The sequence below is a fragment of the Pollachius pollachius genome, assembly GCF_949987615.1.
Source record: "Pollachius pollachius genome assembly, chromosome: 12".
Taxonomy (NCBI): Eukaryota; Metazoa; Chordata; class Actinopteri; order Gadiformes; family Gadidae; genus Pollachius; species Pollachius pollachius.
The window spans coordinates 23,091,552-23,117,126 of record NC_136945.1 but is presented as its reverse complement, the minus strand read 5'-3'; the positions used below and the strand labels follow the sequence as shown (position 1 = coordinate 23,117,126).

Sequence of the window (25,575 nt, the reverse complement as noted above, 5' to 3'; positions counted from 1 at the left end):
GGATTGAGTCATCATGCCGCCGGTCAGGAGAAATAAATACATCAACACATGAAAACACACGGCGCCGCCGCTGAAACCGGGGGTTGGCAGAGCTAAAGAAAAAGCTAAAGGTCACGCAGGCTTCTCTCTCTGCTTTGCTGTCGGTGGGCTGGGGGCTGTGGGCTTCCCAAGACAATGCCCTGGGTCTAACGCCGCCATCAAGCCCTCAGCGATCAGAATGCTTAAGGCGTGTCATCTCTCTGCAACATCAAACGGCTCTTAATGTTGTTCCTTAAAGAGCGTTTCATCGGCGGAGAAGAGAGACAGATAGAGAGAGCGATAGAGAGAGAGAGAGAGAGAGAGAGAGAGAGAGAGAGAGAGAGAGAGAGACAGGGAGGGAGAGAGAGAGAGAGAGAGAGAGAGAGAGAGACGCCTCTGATGGGGAACAAACTCTTTGAAACTCTTCAATGTGAAGGTTCTCCATGAGACGGTGACTGATCTGAACTTGACGCGTTCAAGAACTACAGAATCCTTTCCAACAGGCTGATAAGTGCACAGACAAGGTCAACATATACATTATAGAATGCCTTTCAGCACACAGGAATGCTACAAAACGGGGCCAGAACTCTGCAGGCTATCTCTGCGTCGGCTTAGCGCTATCAGGAACCGATTAACATAGAGACGCCGCTGCCGCCGACATCTGTATCTCTCTGAGAGAAACCCGGGTTGTGCTAAACGGTTTCAGAGCCATCCAGGGCTCTCACCTTGGAGAGCCCCATTAAAGGGCACCCGTTGGAGGCAGAGCGACCCAGGGAATCCACCCCCCAAAGCAGGGAGGCTGAGTTCCTCCTCGAATGCCGGCTTGATCGTCTATGGCCCACATTTGTATTGGCCTTGTGTAGCACCTGTCAACGCTAATGCAGGGAAAAGGGGCAGAGCACGAGGCGGTTAGCCTTCCACTGGTGCAATTTCAATTAGACTCCACTGTTTCTCATTCCTGCACCATTACCATGTCGCCATGGGCTTCTCACTGTGATTCCCTTCATTAGCCTGTCAGACAAGAGCTTCACGGCGTGGCAGGCTGGAGAAGCAGAGAGCTCTACTGCAGGACGCGATGAAACACAAACAAATAATCGAGAAGAAGACAAAAAACACCAGCAATTAGGGGGAGGCTTAGAGAACGAGGAGGGATGGGGGTTTGGGAGCTAAAAGCTCTCTTCAGCTCTCCTCTCCGCTCACCCCGATCTGCATGCAATCAATTCATATCAACGTGATAATCTGAGAGGGAGCAGAACGGCCCGGACCCGATCACCCATACTGCTGCACCTTAGGAGCCCCACACACACACACACACAAACACACACACACACACGCACAAATAGACAGACAGAGAGCAAGGGAGACAGAGGCAGAAAGAGAGAGAGAGAGAGAGAGAGAGAGAGAGAGAGAGAGAGAGAGAGGCAGAGAAACACACACACACACAGCAGGAGACAGAGGCGGAGAGGTAAGACCTATACTGCAGCCAACTGTCCAAACAAACCGGCTGCCAGGGACTCTGTAAGCACAGCCAGAGGCTAAGCACACTCCCAGCCCACCCGTATCCCCCCCCCCCAACACCGGGCTGCCTACAGACTCACATGTCCCCCCTCCCCCCCGCTCCTCCAGCAACGTCTGCCCCCACCGAGTCATCCCTCCCCGCCAGCGCAGTCTCTCTGCTGCTCTCCCCTCTCCAATCCCCCGGAGCTCCAGAGAATTACTGTTCCCTGACAAAGTCATCACTACTTATTTGGACCAATAGACGTCGGCGGCCCCGAACCGCTGGGCACACTCCCATTCTTCAGCCAGGAAGAGGAGGAGAAACGTTCCCTGTGTCCACACAGTGAATGCACTGGCAGTGTTAATTAGAGAAGTCCCTCAGCTAGTAACTCACACTCGTCCTGTTTCCCCGCCACTCGGCTGGCGAGCGCTGAGAACACCCACCACACCCACACACCAAGGGCCGAGCCCCGAGGGCCGAGACACCGAGGGCCAAGGGCCGAGCCCCGAGGGCTGAGACACAGAGGGCCGAGACACCGAGGGCCAAGGGCCGCGACACAAAGCGCCGAGGGCCGAGACACCGAGGGCCAAGGGCCGCAACACAAAGCGCCGAGGGCCGAGACACCGAGGGCCAAGGGCCGCGACACAAAGCGCCGAGGGCCGAGACACCGAGGGCCAAGGGCCGCAACACAAAGCGCCGAGGGCCGAGACACCGAGGGCCGTGACACCGAGGGCCAAGGGCCGCAACACAAAGCGCCGAGGGCCGAGACACCGAGGGCCAAGGGCCGCAACACAAAGCGCCGAGGGCCGAGACACCGAGGGCCAAGGGCCGCAACACAAAGCGCCGAGGGCCGAGACACCGAGGGCCAAGGGCCGCGACACAAAGCGCCGAGGGCCGAGACACCGAGGGCCAAGGGCTGCAACACAAAGCTCCAAGGGCTGTGACACCGAGGGCCGTGACACCGAGGGCCAAGGGCCGCGACACAAAGCGCTGAGGGCCGTGACGCCGAGGGCCGAGACACCGAGGGCCGAGACACTGAGGGCCGAGACACCGAGGGCCGAGACACCGAGGGCCGAGACACCGAGGGCCGAGACACCGAGCTGCTCCGGGACCAGAGCTCAGTCCAAGCCGCGGTGAAGACATGTAGGATGACCTTTGAGACGTAAATATTTTGAGATCTAACTATAGATATAGTCTTTCCCAGGGAAGACATGGGAAGGCCTTCTTATCAAACGGGGAATTTTGGTTGTGGGCTGAGGTGGTGTTGGGGAAAGTGGAGCGAGGAGTGACATGGAAACTTAAAAACAGAAACAATGTCACTAGCGTGATCAAAGCCAGCAGAGACTCCAGCCAATCGCACTTCAACACGATTAGTGTCAGCTCCTGTTTGACAAGCCTGCTAGGGGGGGCTCCAGACATCTGGGGCGAGGACTCTTGTTTACCCCCCCCCCCCGACCGGATCCACAAAGGGTATGCACCGTCTCGGATGGAGCTGGAGGTTCGCTATGGCAACATGCCGCCTCATCAACTGTTATTGTCTTGTTATTGTGTGTGAGGCTCATCGGAGGATTGACCTTGATCTGAGTCTGGACACATCGCAGCTTTGACTGTGAAACTTTTAATAACGTTGAAGAAATCCACATTGTGGGAGATAGACGAACGGACAGACAGGCAGACAGATATCGGCAGATATTCAAGCAGATGGATGGATAGACCTACAGAACGACAGGGAGATGGATAGTCAGGCAGAGGGACAGACAGACAGATAGTTAGTGGACGGGTGGATAGAGGGACAGACGGAACAGACAGACATGCAGGCAGACAGACAGACAGATAGTTAATGGACGGATGGAGGGACTGACGGAGGTATTAATGGAGGTGAGCCTCCTTCCTGTGTCCATTAGATCTGAGGAGCTCCTCTAATGTGTTTACATGACGGGCACGGTGACCTGGCTAGTGACCCAAACCACCACGACCACCACCACCCCCACCACCAAAACCACCACCACCACCACCCGAACCACCACAAGCACCAGGATTGTTACAGCCTACGTCTATTGTGAACATGGTGGTTAAACAGAAAACACTTGGAAAGTCTAAAAATACCCCAGGCACATCTGAAGATTTGATTTGAGTTACAAAACATGAGCCATTCCAAAAGGTCAGCCCTGAGTGCTGAATGCGTGATGACTAACACTAACTAACACTAATGTCCAACAGCCCACTCCCCCACCCCGAACAAACACCCAGGGATACAAACTAATCACCTCCTAAGACTGACTGGAGGACGGAGGGATTCCCTCCGTCCTCCAGGCGATGATTTCCAGGCGATGATTTCCAGGCGATGATTTCCCAGGAGGAGATCATGGCCCCGTTCAGACAGAGACGGACACAATCAGCAACTCGTGAGGAACACATTCCACTAGTCCAGCTCCCGCCCCTGAGGTCGGCCTGTGAGCCTTCTGCTCCAGGCACCAAACCCTCTCAGAGGAGCACCACCTCCTCCTGCGTTCTGCACCCCCTTCATCGTCCCCTAGCAACATTTACTGTAAATAAATCAGGTGGAGCCCGCCCCCTGATCCCAGAGGAGACCATGTTTTATGAATGAGGCGACAGAACGCAGAGACTGTGTTGGATTCAGAGGAGGAACATTAGGGCTGGTTAATGTGCGTGTGTGTATGTGTGTGTGCATGTGTGTGTGTGTGTGAGGGTGTGTCCGTTTGTGTGTGTGCGAGCATGTGCGTGTGTGTATGATTATGTGTGCGCATGAATGCATGAATGCATGTGTGTGTGCGTGCATGTGTGTGTGTATGTGTATCCATGTGTGTGCATGTGTGTGTGCATGCGTGTCTGTATGTGTGTGTCGTGGTGAGCTCTGCATCACTCACCCAGAGGTAGCCTTGAGGTAGGGAGGTGCTGGCAGCGGAGAAGCCCAACAGAGAGCAGTGGACCGGGTTGTGCAGAGAGGCTTCCAGCTACAACACAGCATGGTTATGGATGAGGATCAAGGATGCTTTAACCGTCATCTAACATGTACATGATACACGAAATGCAGTACTCAGGTCTTAGTGTGCTACCTATACCCCAGAATTTGTTAAAAATAAGCTATTAATATAAATAAAGACATACTAAGATACAAAAATAACCATTGAAAAAAAGGTTAGCAGCATATTAATGATTTCAATGATTATGAGCAGTAAGTTCCTGTTGATAAAATCAACATGAGGCCACCAGACTCACACAGGCCCAAATCATTACCTGGGTTACCTGAGAGGTTTCACACTCATGCTCAACCTTGCAACACAGAGTCAATAATAAAATATAATCTGTTTGATGAACAGGATATTTTATGTCATTTAAAGGTGAAATATTATGCCACCAGGTGTGAGTGTGATTAGCCGTTACAAGCCATTTTGAAAACTGCCTCTTCTGACATTGACACAAGTGGGCGTGTCCACCCAGATGTACACTGGATAGATCAGCCCACCAGCCCACCCAGTGTTCTGTAGCAAACGTTGCTCATCTATCCGTCATACATCTAGGTGGACACGCCCACCTGTGATGTCAGAAGAGGCAGATTTTGAAAACGCCTTGTACCGGCTAACCACGCTCACACCTGCTGGTATAATACGTCACCTTTCAATACATGTCAGTAATGAGCAGGTAGGGCATCTTGCTCGAGGTGTGGACATCGGGGTTTGAACCCTGGAGGTGGGAATATCCTTTCTATACCTTAAAATGAGCATGATTAAAAGGACTCGTGCCATAATGTGTATACAATATACCAGCCAGCTGTGTAACTAAGAACATACGGATTCTAAAATTAAAACCACCACAGAAACGTCTTCTGAAGTACTGCGTTCTGACATTTTCTGCACACAAGAAAAACAACATTTGACAAATGACCACCGATGTGCGACAGAAACGCTGCAGGCACATTCCCGGGCAGCTAGCGCTGGAGGTAGAAACATGATGGGGTCCTCAGCAGCGAGCCAACTGTCACACCGCCTGCAGTCTGGTTTTCAATTCTTTGTATCATTAGGCGCCACTGAAAGATGTCACTGTACGTTTGTGTTTTCACATGCATGGCTTTAGCCTGGGAACAGACAAATACGAGAGCTAATGTTTGATTTGCTCTGGCAGATGTGCCCTGCCCCCCCCCTCGGGTTCAGACTGAGGGGGGCCAAACAGACCTGCACTGGGTTCGGCCAATCACAACTGTTTATCTAGTAGGGGCGGGTTTAATACGATGATGCCCTATGGGAGGACAGTTGAAGCGTTCTCATAAATAACCAAGATGGCTGCCGCTGATATGATAAATGTTTCGTTGCTCCAATTGGTTCGAGGTCTATCCAATTAAATCCAGAGGCCTATTTGCCTTCGTCTGTTGATAAAACTGTCGAAACGAAGAAAAACTTAGAGGTTTGATACCGATACACACTTGGATTGGTATGGCGATATCAGGCTAGCATGGATTAAATAAACAGAACAACCTTGAGATCAAATGCTCAACTATAGAAAGTAACCACGTATAATAATCTAATAAAGAATATAATAAAGAAGCTGAAATTGTGTTCCTGTTTAACATTTCAACTGTGGATATATAACACTGATATTGAACATGCAATTATTTTTTCATTCATAATTGAAGCATTACTATTAATTATGATAGCTGGCCTTCGATCCCCCATGACAATTCATTTTTAAACAGTACATTAAAAATGCAGGAGAAAGGTGAGTCGCGCAATGAAGGGAAACTTAAGATATTATTTTTTACTTTTAGGCTTTCGAGAAACGTTAAGTTTCAGTTTTAGTGAACTCTGGACGACAACGCAGCCACACACATTTGTCAAATTATGTAAATTTAGACAGAAGCAAAGTCCAACGCATTATCTCTAAATCAACGAGGCGACCAGTGCAGCCGATGTTTAGCGTTCATTCCCACCACTGAAACCAGTCTGTGACTGAATGAGCAACACTGGGGGATTCACCTCCGCGGCGCGAAACGCATTACCGGGCGGGGCGTTTACGGACATACAACACAATTCCCGATATGTTTAGTGAACCTTCATCTCAGTGACGTGGGAAACTTTTACGCTTTTTTTAGTTCGTCCAAAAGAGCAACGTATTGTGAAACCCCCTGGTTTGGTTCCCCCAGTCGTCTTCATATGGTGCTGCTGTACAGCCGCCCTGAGATGGTAGTTAGAGCATCCAGTCCCGGGCGGCCGAGAGAGAGAGATGCTGCCACCAAGCAGCATCACTTCCTCCCTCTGAAGGAAGGATTATTATTCAGCTCTGTGTCTGCTGTTACAGCGAGTGGAAGAAGGGACATCTAATTGGATGCTATTGGCTGGGGGGGGGGGGTATGGACTCCAACTTTCTCCAACCCAAACACATATTTTCTCCCTCATTTGCATACTCTCCCTCTCAGTCTCCCTGGGTGTGTATGTAAACACAAAGCAGGATAAACACACACAATATCCAGGTAGCTCTCCCCCATCCCTCCCTCCTTCTAAAGTCTCTCTCTCTCTCTCTCTCTCTCTCTCTATCTCATATTCCTCCGTGGCTCGTCCCTCCGGACTCTGGGATGTTTCCCTGATAGGTAATTAAGAGTCAGCGGAGAAAGGGGCCCATATGGAGGCCCCTGTGGTCGGGAGCCAGAGCCTCGGACTGGCAGACCAGGGGGAACGCGGTACTAGTTGCTGCAGCTGCTCTCTGTCTCTCTGTCTCTCTGTCTCTCTGTCTCTCTCTCTCTCTCTCTCTCTCTCTCTCTCTCTCTCTCTCTCTCTCTCTCTCTCTCTCTCTCTCTCTCTCTCTCCCCCCCCCCCTCCCTCTTGGGGGCTTCAGATGGGGTTTTTATCGCTCACAGACAGGGCTTCTGGGAGTTGTAGTCCGATTTTTGCGGGCGGAGATTGCTTCGTCTGTTAGCGCTCTCTGGAGAACGTCTGGCCATTTTGAGGAGTCTGGCGCCCGGATTAGGAACTCAACGGGCGGCCAGGCCCTCTACCTGGAGAGCAGGTGTGTAATGAAGACTCCCGCTCGCATCGTTGAAACCATTAGAACGGAAATACGACGTTTACCATGGCCACGGAGGAACGGCTAAATCCAGTGTTTAAACATTACAGGATTAATGCAGGAAAGCACTGAGAGAAATGGGAAAAGCACACATCTGGCAACACTACATTAGGGTAATGTAACGGTCCAAATGGAGTCTCCTCAAATCCCCTCCTATCCCCCCCCTTTCAGAGACTTAGGAGGGTTGTGTGTGGGAGTGTGCCCACAGAAGCACACACCCAACGGCTGGCATGTGGGCTTCATGTGGCTCAGGAGGTAGAGCGGGTGGGCCGGTAACAGGAAGGTCGCTGGTTCGATCCCCGGCTCCTCCTGGCTGAGTGTTGGGGTGTCCCTGAGCGAGACGCCCCCCCCTGACTGCTCCTGACCAGCTGGCCATCGCCCTGCGTGGCTGACTCCGCCGTCGGGGTGTGAATGTGTGGGTGAATGTCAGGCAGTACCCCCCCCCCCCCCCATTATACCAAGCATAAGCAGTAAGTAGGTGAGGAAAACGGGGCGTGCGATCGACCGGATCAAATACATCAGTGGTGTACGGGGCCGCGGTGTGATGTCATCTCAGAGCTGAGTTAGAGAGCGGTTCACCTCTGCAGAGAGTCAAGCTGTGCGTCCGATCAATGGATGAGAAAAGCACTGGTGGAGTGGTGGAGGCTCTCTGATTGGCCGGAGAGCAGACCATTTACCCCCCCCGCGTGATGCAGGCAGGGGCAAAACACTGGGCTGCCTCATTATCAGCCCCTGCAGTGTTGATTAAACCCCAGAAAGACGACATTTTACAGCACTTTTTCTAGAATACTTAATGTCTTCATTGTGCGATGTGTGTGTGTGTGTGTTTGTGTGTGTGTGTGGCTAAGGGGTATTTAATGGTAGGTGTGCATGTGTGTGTCCGTCAGTTTGTGTGTGTGCGCGTGTACCTCATAGTGTGTGTGTGTCTGTGGCTAACAGGTATTTAATGATAGATGTGCGTGTGTGTGTGTGTGTGTCAGTCAGTGTGTGTGTGTGTGTGTGTGTGACTGAGGGGGTTTAATGGAGGCCTCTAGAGGCTGCTGTTCAGAGCGGCGTCCTAACGAGCCGACTGATTAAAACAAGATTTGTTGTCACGCAGGAGAGAGGACGACCTCGCCGACGCAGACGACACCGAGGCCCCGGGGCGGGACCCCGGTGACCCTGGGGGGGGGCTGACCATATGCTCCTCCAGGTGGTCCGCCTCATTCAATTGGCTGCAAATCGCCCGGGAAGACGGATGTGACCCGTCAGGACCCAACCAGCCGCCTCGCTGCTTCGCGCTGTTGGTTTCCCCGCAAACCACCGGTCGGGGGTCTGGCCCGGGGCCCGGGGGGGAGAGGACTCCTCGTCTCCAATCAACAGCTTTGACCCCCCCCGACGACTCAGGTGGGCGTCGGTCCCTCTGGGGGGCCGCCCGGGGGTCTCCATCACTGCCATGGGTCCATATCACCGCGGGCTCCACCACCAAAGTCCCCTGGGCCCAGGATTCCAGACCACCGCCGGGATCCAAGATCAACATCGTAATGGATCACCATGACTCCAAACCTCCTTGATTCCAGATCATGACTCAACATCACCATGACTCCAAACCTCCTTGATTCCAGTTCATGACTCAACATCACCGTGACTCCAAACCTCCTTGATTCCAGATCATGACTCAACATCACCATGACTCCAAACCTCCTTGATTCCAGATCATGACTCAACATCACCATGACTCCAAACCTCCTTGATTCCAGATCATGACTCAACATCACCGTGACTCCAAACCTCCTTGATTCCAGATCATGACTCAACATCACCGTGATTCCAAACCTCCTTGACTCCAGATCATGACTCAACATCACCATGACTCCAAACCTCCTTGATTCCAGATCATGACTCAACATCACCGTGACTCCAAACCTCCTTGATTCCAGATCATGACTCAACATCACCGTGACTCCAAACCTCCTTGATTCCAGATCATGACTCAACATCACCGTGACTCCAAACCTCCTTGATTCCAGATCATGACTCAACATCACCGTGACTCCAAACCTCCTTGATTCCAGATCATGACTCAACATCACCATGACTCCAAACCTCCTTGATTCCAGATCATGACTCAACATCACCGTGACTCCAAACCTCCTTGATTCCAGATCATGACTCAACATCACCGTGACTCCAAACCTCCTTGATTCCAGATCATGACTCAACATCACCGTGACTCCAAACCTCCTTGATTCCAGATCATGAATCAACATCACCGTGACTCCAAACCTCCTTGATTCCAGATCATGACTCAACATCACCGTGATTCCAAAGCACAACGGTTGTAGGTCAGCAGGTGCTGCAGCCGGCTGTACTCTGGGGGGTTGCGGCTCTGTACGGTCCTCTCTGAGGGGGGGGCTCCTGTCACTGAGACCTCGTTATTGCAGTTGTCCCGCAGGCAGGAAGAATTCCTGAGCAAGCATATTCTATCTCTGGACTTTATCGAATAACAAAAAATACAGACAGCATGCAAATATTACACCGCAGATTAAAATGCCAGGCACCGAAATAAACAAATCAACAACCGGCCCAGTACAGGCATACCCGGAATACTGCTGGTGTAGGATGAAGTCAACAAATAATCAAATAAACACAGTGGAACTTTCCATTCCAGCACGACCCTATACCCCCAACACACACACACACACACACACACACACACACACACACACACACACACACACACACACACACACACACACACACACACACACACACACACACACACACACACACAACCTTCCAATTCCAGACGGCAGCAATCAGTTAGGCGCGCTAACAGCTGCTAATAGAAAGTTCCAGCGTTTATTAAGTGGTAATTGACTGGTGTTGGGACTAATGGCAGAACCAATGCCAGGGCTAGGGGGAGGTTCTCCCCCAGTAAACCTTTATTGAGTTCCAACCTGGTGATTCACTCTGAGCACACGGCAGACAGGAGGAAAGGCACTGGCCAGTGGGTAGGGGATCTCCCCATTGGTCAGAGATGCACGGCGGTCTCTAGTTTACTGATGCAGGGTCGGGTTGCGTTGGCTCTCCTGTGTAGAGAGGAACCACACGACCAGCCCGGCCCAACGGACGCCTTCGTCTCTGGGGAGCGCCTTCACAGGTCTGGACGGGCCCCAGAAGCTCTGCCCATCTCCTCTACAAACATGTGGACATGGGTGTGCGCAGACACACGCCAAAACACACAGACACACACATAGGACCACACAAACACACACAGGAATAGACCATGGCGTGACTAGAGAGAGACAGAGTCCTCCACTGCGTCTGGCTCGGTATCTATCCCCCCCCCCCCCCCCCCCCGAAAAGTCCCGAAATCAAATGAACACACAAGGGCGATGCGGATCAAAGCGGAGGCGCGGGTCTATAATGTTGTAGTTTCATGAGCTGGCCGTCCCCGTCGTGATTTAAATTCCGCGGCCGTCTGTGGGCGCAGATCAAAGAGGGGCCCACCTGCTGGGCGCCCGCTATCAGCGCTGCATACTCAGACTCATCAGGAGACAATGGCCTCCGTCCGCGGGCGGCCATCTCAGGTCCGCATGCGTTTATTAACTCCGTCCCGGGCGGGGCGGTGGGGGCGGCGCTCCAGGCGCGCGGTGATGCCGCGTCACGTCGTTAGGCCCGGACATTTCCCTTTTTAATTGAAGCCCCGCGGGCGATACAGTATAAAGGATCCCGTCTCCCGGTGCATCCGGGGACCACGGGGGCGTCGCGCGGGCCTGCAGGTCTCAGGGCGGCGGCCGTCTCGCTCTCTCCTTCCCCTTCTGTGTCCTTCACAGCGACCGGCGGCGCCGTTAGAACACACGGCTAATGTGATGCTAATGCCTTAATGCTGCTCCATTTAGCGGCCCCCAGGCCCTCGCCCGCCCTCCATCTGCATGTGAGGGTTGGGCACACGCCCGCACGCATACTGAGACACACACGCACACGCACACACGCACACACACACACACACACACACACACAAAGAGACTCATAGACAGACAGAGACACGCACACATCCACAAGACCAGCACACACACACTGACAAACTGCGCTGATACACACCCAAATGTAGGACACACACACACACACTCACACGCATGACAAATGCCCACACAGACACCCCAGTGAAACACACTCGCTGCTGTCCTGAAGCCCCCTCCCTCAGCCCCGACTGACTGCACAACGGGCTCGCAGAGAACGGGCCAGGGCTGCTCCACACGGCTAACAGAGGCCCTGCTCCTCCTCCTCCTGCTGCCGCTGCTCCTCCTCCTCCTCCTCCTCCTCCTCCTCCCTCCCTCCTCCTCCTCCTCCTCCTCCCTCCCTCCCTCCCTCCTCCTCCTCCTGCTGCCGCTGCTCCTCCTCCTCCTCCTCCTCCTCCTCCTCCTCCCTCCCTCCTCCTCCTCCTCCTCCTCCTCCTCCTGCTGCTGCTGCTCCTCCCTCCCTCCTCCTCCTCCTCCTCCTCCTCCTCCTCCTCCTCCCTCCCTCCTCCTCCTCCTCCTCCCTCCCTCCTCCTGCTGCCGCTGCTCCTCCTCCTCCCTCCTCCTCCTCCTCCTCCTCCTCCCTCCCTCCTCCTCCTCCTCCTCCTCCTCCCTCCCTCCTCCTCCTCGGTGTCAGATACCGTAGCCGTAGTCCCTCCACGGGAGAGCAGGGAGCGGGGGCCGACCCCCCGCCCCCGTGTACACACGGGGGGCGCCTGTTTGTCGTGAGGCGGGGTGTTTGTCGTGAGGCGGGGTGTTTGTCGTGAGGCGGGGTGTTTGTCGTGAGGCGGGGTGTTTGTCGTGAGGCGGGGTGTTTGTCGTGAGGCGGGGTGTTTGTCGAGACGCGGGGTGTTTGTCGTGCGGGGGGGAAGCGTCGATAATCCCTCAGATCAGATGGCGGGAGACCTGGGAACAAAGAGGTGGTCGCGCCGCGGCTAACTGCGGCTAACACGACTTAGCGCTGCGCACGTCCCCGCTGAGCCGGGGACGTGCGCAGCGCTAAGTCGTGTTAGCCGCAGTTAGCCGCGGCGCGACCACCGGACTCCTCCTGTGTTCTTACGAGCTGCCGACACCCCCGGCCGTGACGCTCCGACCGGGGGCCGCGGGAATATCTGGAAAAATACAGATTCTGCCTCTGTCAACCTCTGCGGTTGACTCCTCGTGTTTACTGCTGTTCTATCGGGATCTTTCTAATGCAGGGGTGTTAATGGTAAACATGCATTGATGCGCAATCCGGTCTTAAAGGTAAACACGCACAGATGCGTGATCCGGTCTGAACGGGTTAAGGAGCAGGGGTAGTAAGGACCAGGGGTATTAAGGAGCAGGGAGGCGCCGAGGGCATCTTGCTCAGGGATGCCCCCGAGTCTGACTGCGGACGTTGTGGTTCAACCGCCACAACTCCCCCGCTCCCTCAAAACGATGATCAGCAGCCTATCAAATCCAGGCGGTAACAGTGAACACACAAGTGCTTTATTTTCCAAACCTCTTTCGCCCTCAAGAGACCGCTGCCTGAACCGGGCGGAACGCTTCACCCGCCTTATCACAACGTGTTGACAGACTGAAACACGTCTCCAATCCAACGGCAGAAAGGGTAAGCAGCCGGAGACGGCAGAGAGTCACCGCGTCCTTGAAAGCTCTCAGGTTTCTCAGCAGTCGTTTAGATGGCCCTCCAGGCCTGTCTGGCGGCCACTTCTCCGCTGGCAGCAGGAAGAATGACAGACTAATTAGTCGTCAGCGAACATAAGGGGGCCGAACCAATCGCCACCGCGGCAGACCGGCCAGCGTAGCACAATGGAGGGCGCCGTTGGTTAAAGGAACATCGCGCCCCTCCTCTCCCTCCTCTACCTCCTCCCCCTCCTCTCCCTCCTCCTCACTCCTCTCCCTCCTCCCCCTCCTTCCCCTCCTCTCCCTCCTCCCCCCTCCTCTCCCTCCTCCCCCTCCTCCCCCTCCTCTCCCTCCTCCTCCCCCTCCTTCCCCTCCTCCCCCTCCTCTCCCTCCTCCCCCTCCTCTCCCCCCTCCTCCTCCCCCCTCCTCTCCCTCCTCCTCCTCACTCCTCCCCCTCCTCTCCCTCCTCCCCCTCCTCTCCCTCCTCCTCCCCCCTCCTCTCCCTCCTCCCCTCTCCTCTCCCTCCTCCCCCCCTCCACTCCCTCCTCCTCACTCCTCTCCCTCCTCCTCACTCCTCTCCCTCCTCCTCCCCCCTCCTCCCCCTCCTCTCCCTCCTCCCCCCTCCTCTACCTCCTCTACCTCCTCCCCCTCCTCTCCCTCCTCTACCTCCTCCCCCTCCTCTACCTCCTCCCCCTCCTCTCCCTCCTCCTCCCCCCTCCTCTCCCCCCTCCTCTCCCTCCTCCCCCCTCCTCCCTCCTCCCCCCCTCCTCCCCCCCCTCCTCCCTACTCCTTCCCCCTCCTCTCCCTCCTCCCCACTCCTCTCCCTCCTTCCCCTCCTCCCCCCTCCTCTCCCTCCTCCCCCCCTCCTCCCTACTCCTCCCCCCTCCTCCCCCACGGTCCGTCTCTGGTTACGGCGCCACAGTGACACCACGCCAACAATGTCACCAAATGAGCACGCTCTTATTTTTGTGTGTGTTCCGGTCGTACGATTTGTTTTCTGCCGCGCTGCTGACAGGGACGTGAGGTGCATGGAGGGAGGGGGGGGAAGGACGTTCCTAAAGGCGACTGAGCCGGGAGACCGAGTGATTCCTAGTAATTAGCATGTTAACCGTCAAAGCAACAGATCAAGCCCCCGTGCAGATGACCTCGCTGTCGGGAGCCATGTTGCCACACCTCCGGCTCCCTCCCTCCTGCCTCCTCCTAGAGTCTCTAGGTGCTGCACTGCCCTCTGTTGGCCACGGCGTGGGGAGGAGGACACGTATGGACGCGTTGGAGGGTATGTGGAGAGGGTTCTTCACCAGCTCCACCGGAACGACATGGTAACAAATCACCACCCTGCGCTTTCACATGGTCAGACCAACCCTGAACTAGTACGCCCTTCCATCAAAAAGGAAGAAAATTTTTAGTTTGTCTAAGATTTTCATTATATTTTGCAACAACAAATCTTTCAGTTGGTCAAAATATTTTGGATCATGACAAGGAGAACTGCTAATAGCAATTCATACATTTTGAATTGCACCTTTTCTCACCAAAGGTTTGGCATCGGGGCAAATAAATAGGGGAACCCATCTGTGAAGGGCTAATTCTCCTGTCGCCCCGTCAGCGGGGGGATTAAGGCAAGCCTCGCTGATACCTGCGCTCAGTAATCTCAGCAGGCCAGGAAGGACGGATAGATGGCACAGCCAAGCGTAGAGAGATAGGACATCAGACGGACGCTTGACCCCTGGACACGCCTGACACCTCAGCAAAGAGAACTTGTCCCAATCTCTTCAGAGCCGACGCCGTACTCCCAAGCCGGGATTCCGCCCTGACCCAGTTGAGCGCACCCATATGATCTCCGCGCTTCAGACAGGCTCAACCCGCTGAGGCTGTCCGTCGCTGACGGCTGTATCTGTGGCAGGTCAGCCTCCGTTCTGCTAGGGCCAGTTGTACGACTGACTAGTTAGTAAGTTCCTAGAGGCTTTTTATCCAAAGAAAGTGTAGACAGGGTCTTTGGATACGTGGAATTAAGGAGCAGGACATCGTTCTTAAGGATACTTTACATGATGGCTGCCGACCATGGCAATCAAACCCAGTCGCCCTGAGATGGGTCGAGATCCAACAACCCAGGGAACCATTCTGAAAGTGTTGTGGAACCTTGACCCTCTGCGACCCGTCGTCTGCCCAGCAGAGAGCTTCTCGGCAGACCCTGTCTGGACGTGAAGGACAACCCGATGGAAATAATGATCCGGTTTATTTCACATATTTTGGAACTGAAAACGTCTTCAAATAGTCGTCAAAAGAATGAAGTGCTTTTGTATTTAATGAAAAGCAAAAAGAGGCAAGACACAAATTGTGACCTTCAAATATTTCAAGCAATGGGTCCAGAAGCACCTTTGAATCCTGATCCAGCACTGGTTTGGACGGGCTAGCTCGGACACGGTAATCTGGATTCCCCTGCCAGTACATTATTTACCTTTGCGCTGAATAGCATCCCACTATTACACCATTACTTCTCATTTTACCCATGTGCTGCATTGAGGGAACGACAACGACAAACATCAAATCCACCGAGACACGTAATCTGTAATCTGCGTTATCTGCATATAGGAGAATATGATATCCTTCCATTTCATCGTAACTCAAAGAACAATGGCATCTTGCTCCAATGCAGCTCTTTGAGGAGGGGGAAGCGGCACGGCTTTGTCTGACAGAGGGAACAGGCTCACCGAACAGACACAGGGAACTATTGCCTCCTGCTGTTGGTGTCTTTGTGTTTGCCAGAAGGATATCAGCACAGAGTAAAGAGAAAGAGCGGCCGCTACACCCCGGTACATTCTGTGAGAGGGAGGAAGCGCTTTGAATCCATGCTGTGGCATCTGTTCTGTGCACCGATTGGAGAGGGGAGCCTCGTATCCCAGCTCAAAGGAACGGCAAAAAATATACAAACACAAAAAATACCTTTGACAACAAAGGAGATGCGAAGAGGAGAGAAGAGATGAGAGGAGGAGAGAGGAGAGGAGGAGAATGGGAGTAAGAGATGAGGCCAAGAGGAGAACAGTGGAGAGACGGAAGAGGAGAAGAGAGAAAAGGGATGGAACAGAAGACAAGAGGCGAGGGAACAGAAGGGAGGAGAAGAGATGGAAGAGCAGAGGAGATGACATTAAAAGAGAGTGAATTATTGCATACGGTGTCAGTTTGATGACTCCCCCCCCCTCCACCTCCTAAACAAATCTAAACATCACATCAGCACGGGGACGGGGCGTGGTAAATCACCAGAGGTGTTGCGTCGGGGAAGGGCCCTCTTCCCTCTCGTTCCTTCTCCCTGACCCATATTTCACCACGCGCCGTGTCTCCTGGGACATGGCGCTCCTCCACCCCCGTCGTCCGGCTGCGTCCGCCTCCACTCATCCCGGTGGTAGATCACCGCCCGACTTCATGAGTCAATCAGCGGGACACGGCGGGACACGTCTGGAGCCCAGCTTCTGTTCCTCGTCCTCAGCCGGGCGCCGTCACGCGGCCACTCCGTCACCAGCGGTGTCCCCGTCTGCTGCATCACTCTCTGAGCAGGGGGAGTGGACGCCTGACGGACGGCACCCGACCCCCGGACCATCCAGGGACCCCGGGGCGATCCAGGGACCCCCGGGCGATCCAGGGACCCTCGTGTCCGGAGCGGACGGACGGCTGTTCCCGGGAACAGACCGCCGGGCAAACGAGGAAGCTCCCAAACATCAGCCGGAGAAAAGGCCGATCAGCTGGACTATTCTTGGCCCCTAACGAGGGAGCCGCCGGCGTGCATTGTGGGTAATCTGAGGTGGCCAACGGTGGAGGCTCGGCGCGCAGCGAGAGGCGGCGGCAGAGCGGCGCCGAGCTGCTCGTCTCCGGGCTAATCCCCCGAGTTAAAGAGAAGGGGAAGCTCACCCCCCTGCCGCTAACCCTTTTTTCCCAGTTTGTCATTCCCACTTCAAAGCGTACCAGATGAAATCCTCCGAGGTATTATAAGAGCGTTGCTACGGCAGCACGACGCTAACCTCCCTCCTGACTCGCGTCTGCTAAAGCGATGTCTGGAAACAGCGTCCCTTCACTCCGCGTTCCTAAAGTCCCTGTAGCCTTCAATCTTCAAGAGCCCCGACATTCCCCAGGGACACCGGTCCCCGGGTTACTCTGAGCGAATGAGGAGAGGGTGGATCTCTGCGAAGGCACTGCCTACCCTGTCAATTTAAAGGGCCTTAAATAAGCTTGTTCTCTAAGAACGGTTTGAGCAAAATGGACGCCGACCGTGGAGATTGTTAACAGTGGTTCCGGGAACGCGTCTTCGCTAAACTGTGTATGAATAAATAAATGCGCTCTCGGGAGACTGAAACATCATTTAACCACATGGGCCTCGTGCTGGGAGCCATCTTGAGCTGTCTTACTGCTGAGCGTCATAAATACACCAGTTAGCTTAACCTCCAGGGGTTCAGCCCGGCAAAGGCTTGTGGGTAAATCTCCGAGAGTGCCTGATGGTAGCAGACACATCTGCCAGAGCGGCCTAATGACGGGAAGATTAAAGGAAAAGCAGACGATACAGATCGTGGCTGCCAGGTTTATATCTATATCGCAGGGCGGTCGATGGGCGCAGGTGGCTGGTCGTTAGTATTTGAAGAAGAAAGTATTTCAATAATTAGAATTGTTGATTTTCAGAAGAGTTTGTCAACACTCGCTAAAAGTAGAAGTCAAAGTAGGGGAGTTCTGCTGGGGGGGCTCTACCGTGATGAAGGCTCAATATCATCGCAGCGTGACGAGTGGACACTCCTCTATCGAACCAACGCGACTGAGAGTCTTCAATATCACAAACACCATGGAGATGATCCTGATGAAAGCCTTCACACCGTGCGACCCGCGCCCCTCCACCAGACGCATGCTAACAGCTTTAGCGTTCCAACCCCTCCCCGCGTTGCGTAGAGGCCGCCCGCCCGCACCACGACATAACCGCGTTACCAATCTGCTCCCAGGGGAGAAAGGAATTACGGCCGGGCTTTATTCCACTCTGGTGGTTGATTAATCATTATTAAAAAAACTACTAAAACTGCCACTACAGTGTTCCACACCTCCCACCCTCCCACCGGGCTCAGTGCCAGCCCGGCAGTGCCTCGGGGCAGCAGGGCAGTCATCGACCCCAATCCTTTAAATAAGATGCACCAGAGCCGCCGCTGTTCAGTCTCAACCAGCGGGATCCAGACGAGGGAACAGCCCTCTGACTGAGGCAGAATCACAGAGTGGGCCGCTCTCTGAGATCGGCTACATGCTTCTGCCCTCCCACGCAAAGCACGCTTGACTGTGTGTGAGTGTGTGTGTGTGTGAGTGTTAGATGGAGAGATACAAGGAAATAGATCGAGTGAGGGTAAGAAGGGGGGGGGGGGGGGGGGGGCTGGAGAGAAAATCAGAGAGATCCAGAGATAAAGAGGAGAGAGCCAGAGAAAATGGGAAAAAGACAAAAGGGGGTAGCTGCCGAGAAGAAAGGGGAGGAGGAGGAGGAGGAGGAGGAGGAGGAGGAGGGGGAGGAGGAGGACCCCCTGCTGTCTCCACCGGGCAGCAGCTCTTGATAAGGTTTATCTTGGCTGGCTAACGAGGTAGCAGTAGCTGTCCTCCTCGTCCCCCACTGGGGAGGAGCCGTGAAGAGGAGGAGCAGGGACGATAAGTGATGGACGAGGAGCAGTGAGGAAGAGGAGGAGGAGCAGAGAGGAGGAGGAGGAGAGAGGAGAAGGAGGAGGAGGAGGTTGAGGAGGAGCAGAGGAGCAGCAGAACAGAGGCTCCCCGAGGTAACCCTAGCGCGGTTCACGCGACGCCGCACTAGAACCTTATCCTCCGTGGGATTCGTCCCGTTCCCGTTGGCTCACATCTCTTTCAATCTGCTCTCTTTCTTCCTCTCTCTCTTCCTTCCTCGTTCCCTATGTGCTGGCTCTCCTCTACAGCCTCCCTTCTCACTGGGCCCCAGCCTGCCAGGGGAGGCCGGCAGCCGGAGAGGGTGATGTGCAGAGCGTTGGCAGGGAGAGGCATGAGCACCCCGGGGGCCATGGGCGAGAGAGGGAGCCCCATAGAGAGAGAGAGAGAGAGAGAGAGAGAGAGAGAGAGAGAGAGAGAGAGAGAGAGAAGGAAAGGGAGACGGATTCTGGCTGAGCTAAGCCCCTAATCACAGTCTGCTCTGCGTGACGGACTTAAGACCACTCTATTTAATGCTACCTACCTCTTTAGTCCAAAAAAGTGGAAAATATATACTTCCCGCTAAGCGCTTTGGTTAAGACACACACACACATACACACTGACATGCACAATGAGCATGTACACAGATTTGCATACACAGACACACAAGTGTGAACAAACACACACACACACACACACACACACACACACACACACACACACACGCAAAGACTGTCACACACACATGCCCTTTTGTCACTAGCTTTGAAGTCACAGCAGAGCGCCCATATTGAGCTCACACTGCTGGTGAACCAAGAACTACCATGGCCCCATTAATGGAGGGGGGGGGGCTAGTGACCGACCAGGCCAGGCCATAGGCAGGGGGAGAGAGAGAGAGAGAGAGAGACAGACAGAGAGAGAGACAGAGAGAGAGGCAGACAGACAGACAGACAGACAGACAGACAGGAGAGAGAGAGACAGAGAGACAGACAGGAGAGAGAGAGCGAGAGAGAGACAGACAGACAGGAGAGAGAGAGAGAGAGAGAGACAGACAGACAGGAGAGAGAGAGAGAGAGAGAGAGAGAGAGAGAGAGAGAGAGAGAGAGAGAGAGAGAGAGAGAGAGCAAGAGAGACAGGAAAGAGACAGAGAAAGGCAGAGAGAGCAAGAGAGAGAGGAGTACTTAAAGCAGTAGTTTTGGAGTGTGCGTGTGTAGAAAGTGTGTGCAAGAGTTTGATATTGTGCGTAAGCAGAATGTGAGCAGGCCAGAGTTTTGAATCGTGTCCAAGTATGTGTGTGTGCCAAACCTTTGTGTGCGACTGCACGTGTTTCATTGATCATGCACGTGGGTTTGAGAGCTCGATGATGTTCTCCACAACGGTCTCCCACAGCCTCCCAGCGACCTGAGCTGTATTACAGACACGCCGTGGGCTCATCTAGCAGCGGCAGACCCAGAGTCACTCACAGAGGAGCTAGAACCTTATGGGAGAACGGCTGGACCCACGCAATACACACACGCGCTCCTGAACACACACACACACACACAGACACACACACACAGACGCTCGTATGCCACTCCTGTGCATCGACGCAAGCACACACAATCACACATACACAGACAGACACACAAACTTGTATGCCACCTCCCATGCACCAACGGAAGCACACAAACACACACATCCCCCCCCCCCCCCCCCCCCCCACACACACACACACACACACACACATATGCCACTCCCATGCATCAACGCACACACACACACACACACACACACACACACACATATGCCACTCCCATGCATCAACGCACGCACACACACACACACACACACAGACCCATCCACACCTGCACACCAAACAATCCTACCCCATCTGGCTGGTTCAGCAGCAGGAGGGATGTGTGAGCAGGGCGGCCCCTGGCCCCCTGTCATCTGCTGCCATCGGGGCGGCTCGCTGCCCGGCTCTGGTGGAGGTGTGTGATCTAATCCCACAACATTGATTGATGTCTGGGTGCCCCGCCGCCATTAAGCTAATTGCATGATCACTTCATAACACCTTCCTGGGCGCGGTGGTACTGCAGGCTCGTGCCGTGCCCCCCCCCCCCCCCCCCCCCCCGGCCCCTTTCTGGCAGCCCGCCCTCACCACATTACGGCTCAGATATCGTTGGGGATATCAGCTTTCAGCCATTGCCGATTGATTTAGGCCCGTTTCCCCAGGTCCATAAACCTCGTTAGTCTGCCTCTCCTCGGCGCTGGTCATTTGATCCATGGGAGATGAGAGGAGGATCGACTGTGTTCTCCAGCCAGGCATCACTAGAGGTTCAACAGCCGGACGCTAAGGTGCATCATAGACACATTTACAATAACAGGAAAGAAGATATCGATGATTGAAAATAATGTATTGTGAATATTGTATGTATTGTTATGGCCTGGGTTGCCGTGTGCGTTCTGTTCTATGTTTTCCGTTGTGATGTTTTCCATTCATGTTTTGTGTCAATTTGCGTTTGCTAAATAATCCCACTGGCAGAAAAGGCAGTGCTTACTTTCTTTCCCACTGCTTCCAAACGGCCTTCTACAGCAATAGTTTAATTTAAAAGCGTTGCTGGCATACTTCGCTCAGTCACTGCATGTTCAATACATTTTTTATTGTTTTATACAAGGCTAAATGCGTAAAGGTCTTTATATGCAGCAGTACACCTGCCGGCCAAAGGGAGAAGTCGATGGAGGGATAGTGACACCCACAACGACGTCCTGTGTGTTCAGCTTCTAGGGCAGGCCTACTGGGCTGGGATTGGCTTCACAGGGAAGCGGCGTGTTAAACGGCGTGTGGTTAACCGTCCTCAGAATCCCCCCCAGGCGGTGCGCTTCAAAGGCAGGAGGGAGAGGTTCAGGCCACAGGTGTGGGCCGCGTGCGATGGACGGCCGGAAAACAGCGTTCATTCCGGCAGTATTTATTCATCCTGAGTTTCCAGCGTGTCCGTGTTGATTTGTTGTTTCTAAATTAGATTTCCGACACCTCATCAGGTTCTCATTACATCGGGATTATGTTAAACCCCGAATTGATGAAGCCTGAAAATTACGAAAAATAACGTGGAAATAAATAAATAACCAACAGAAACAGCGGCGCCGTGCTCACCTTCCGGTCGGGGGACTTGACGGCAAAGACGGGCATGCGGCAGGCGAGTAGCGGGCAGCCGGACGGTGCCAGGGGTTTGCCGCCGTCCTCCCCGCAGAACCAGCCCGGAGTGTTCTCCTCTCCTAGTCAGAGGCAGCAGGGGGAGGAAGAACAGCCCTTTAATGGTCGTTCACCAAGGACCTTTAGAAGACATTTCCGCTCCATTAGCAGAAAACTGGCAAACCTGCAGGACAAAATGAGCCAGCCATTTACATCGAGTGAGTTTAGCGCTGTCACTAAAGTGTTTCTGTACTCGAGCTAAACAATTTAGGCCGTTGGCTTGACAGGCTACGGCTAACAGTTTAGCTATAGGGCTTGACAGTGCACCACCATATCTAAAAGGTTTAGCGCTATAGTGGACGGAAAAACAATTAGGCACTACGGCTTAATCATTGAAAATGGCTTAACAGTTTAGTTAGTACTAAAGCTAACAAGACCAGAGTCAAACAGTTATCATTTCATGGTACTATAGTTAAACAGTGTAGCGTTTGAGGGAAGTCCGCCACCTTATCTGCTTCACTAGCCGTGCATCAGAGGATGCTATGCCTTTGATGTAAGGGCTCCATTATTCTCACATAGACATAATCTTAAAAGCTTCTGAAAAGACTTGAAAAACTTCATCATTCAACTTTTATTTTTGGATAACAGGCTTTGACTTTGAAGAAAATCCCTCTCGCTAATTGATTGTATGTATTCAAGTCCCACTCTTTGCCAACTTTTGAGATGAAACTTCAATGCTCTTTAAAGGTGGTTTGCATTGAGCGTTCCTGAGCTGTTGAGCTATTCCTGGTTCTTTTGAATTGCGTGTCAACCCATTGTCTCACAACACAATAAAAACAATGTAAATAAACAACACAACGCAACACAAAAGTAAACAAGGAAACAAACCAGGTTCTCGTTTGTGCATAGAGTAATTCCTCAGCATCAATACGTCAGTATGTAGGTCAGTGTGATACGGCCACCATTACTCAATCCCTGCCACTATAGACCACTCGTACACATGTCGGGAGAGAGAACACCCTCCCTGCCACTATAGCTACCGTTGGGTCGGCCAAACGTATGACAGCAGACAGACGGCCCTCTCTGCCACTATGGGTCACTATAGCTACCGTCGGGTCGGCCGTACGTATGACAGCAGACAGACGGCCCTCTCTGCCACTATGGGTCACTATAGCTACCGTCGGGTCGGCCGTACGTATGACAGCAGACAGACGGCCCTCTCTGCCACTATGGGTCACTATAGCTACCGTCGGGTCGGCCGTACGTATGACAGCAGACAGACGGCCCTCTCTGCCACTATGGGTCACTATAGCTACCGTCGGGTCGGCCGTACGTATGACAGCAGACAGACGGCCCTCTCTGCCACTATGGGTCACTATAGCTACCGTCGGGTCGGCCGTACGTATGACAGGAGAGAGACGGCCCTCTCTGTCACTATGGGTCACTATAGCTACCGTCGGGTCAGCCGTACGTATGACAGCAGACAGACGGCCCTCTCTGCCACTATGGGTCACTATAGCTACCGTCGGGTCAGCCGTACGTATGACAGCAGACAGACGGCCCTCTCTGCCACTATGGGTCACTATAGCGTCAGCCGTACGTATGACAGCAGACAGACGGCCCTCTCTGCCACTATGGGTCACTATAGCTACCGTCGGGTCGGCCGTACGTATGACAGGAGAGAGACGGCCCTCCCTGCCACTATGGGTCACTATAGCTACCGTCGGGTCAGCCGTACGTATGACAGGAGAGAGACGGCCCTCTCTGCCACTATGGGTCACTATAGCTACCGTCGGGTCAGCCGTACGTATGACAGGAGAGAGACGGCCCTCTCTGCCACTATGGGTCACTATAGCGTCGGCCGTACGTATGACAGCAGACAGACGGCCCTCTCTGCCACTATGGGTCACTATAGCTACCGTCGGGTCAGCCGTACGTATGACAGGAGAGAGACGGCCCTCTCTGCCACTATGGGTCACTATAGCGTCGGCCGTACGTATTACGGGAGAGAGAAGGCCACCCCGCCGTAGCGCCATGCGGCCTCACCTTAGTTGGTATGAAGTGGATTAGCCTGAATCTGCCGGAGGCCGGTACCCTGGTGTGTGTGGCGTGGAGCCGGCGCTGTGACGGCGGTCTCCATGGTGATTATATCCCCCTTCTTAATCAACACCAGAGTGGCTCCCAGCAGGAACCGCGTGTGACCGTCATACGCAGAGGGAGAAACGCACCGCGCTGACGGAGGGATTGGGCCCTTGTGCCTTAGCTTGTATACCCCCCCTTATTTATGAATGGATGGCTATATTTAACACAAAATATGGCAAATACAAACACCTTGTTTGTTTACATAGCGGGTTAGTTTGAAAAGTGCCCCGACAGCGGAACTTGTTTGACGCGTTCTTGTTGACTTGCTGTTTCAGTGGTGCTTCCAGGACATGGCCGGCCTAAGGGCCAATTAAGGCAGCTCGGACACACCAGTAAGCTGGGGGCTGTTTTTCTTGAATAAGTTTAGGGCTTTGACACATAAACTGAAATGTTTTGAAGGATGTTAAGTCCTTAAAAGGTTCTATTCGGAATTTTCTTCCCACTCCTGAACTGCTGACCAGTGCATCACCGATTTAGCATCACACCAGAAAAAGCGCTTTGGCGAGAAATGTAACATGTATATAATGTACCGTACTTCAGTCAGGAAATATTGTTTTTTGTTGACACCCCAAATTGCAAAAATACTAATATGAAACTTCTCGGGATCGTCGGCTCCAAAAGCTCTCCGTGGAAACGGAAAAGGAGACACCTCCCGCAGCGATCTGAGTATTCCTGACCATGAAATGTAGCACAGTCGGCCCGTCGCTCATGTGTACAGCCCCCAGCAGGCCCTCTGTTCTGTGGGAGGTGGTTGCACGCCACGAGCCGGCCGCGCCAACACGCAAACAAAAAGGTGCGAGGTGACTTATTAAAAGACTTTAATTACGGGCTTATAGCCAGGCCGGGCGGCACTGGGGCAACAGGGTCAGCCATTTGCTTTTCCACACCTGAATAATCAGCAGCCTTCTGCAGATAATTAGAAGATTAGCATAAATAACCAGACTGAAGCCAAGGAGAGGCAGAGACGGTTGATCAAGGAAGGTTCCTGTTTTGATGATTATTATATAAAGTAGAAAAGGAGGGGTTGAAGGAGAGGTTAAGGAAGGAGAGGATTTGGGGGGGGGAGGGGTTTAACCTTCAGCCAAGCCAACGGCATAATGATGATGAATTATTTTTTGGGCCAATTATTACATTGGCCAACATATAATCCAATACATGAGCCAAGAAGCAACATCTGCCATTAGTGAGAGACAACAAACGCCCACAACACAAACTCTGCACGGTGATATAACGGCATTTCACTGATTATGTCGATACTTTTTTTTGTAGAAGCTGTGTTCATAGTCTTTTGCTTTGTTGAATCCAAACTCGCTGTAGCATTAGGTGCCATTCAATTTGGCAGATGATTGTGACTGCCGCTCTAAAGCAAAAGCGTGTGTACATCCTACAGCCTACGCTCATAC

The 25,575-nt window shown here is 53.4% G+C and overlaps 1 protein-coding gene across 2 annotated transcripts in view; it reads right to left on the bottom strand.

The window, feature by feature from the left end:
* arhgef10la (Rho guanine nucleotide exchange factor (GEF) 10-like a) overlaps positions 1-25,575 on the bottom strand; it is a gene marked incomplete at its 3' end in the record, with an annotated part of 127,037 nt that overhangs the window by 21,435 nt on the left and 80,027 nt on the right. For both annotated transcript variants that reach the window (XM_079748439.1, XM_079748440.1), the window contains 2 exons: positions 21,992-22,113; positions 4,405-4,491 (listed from right to left, as the gene is read on the bottom strand). In XM_079748439.1, the coding sequence (XP_079604565.1) occupies positions 4,405-4,491; positions 21,992-22,113 (209 nt within the window). The remainder of the gene's footprint in view (positions 1-4,404; positions 4,492-21,991; positions 22,114-25,575) is intronic.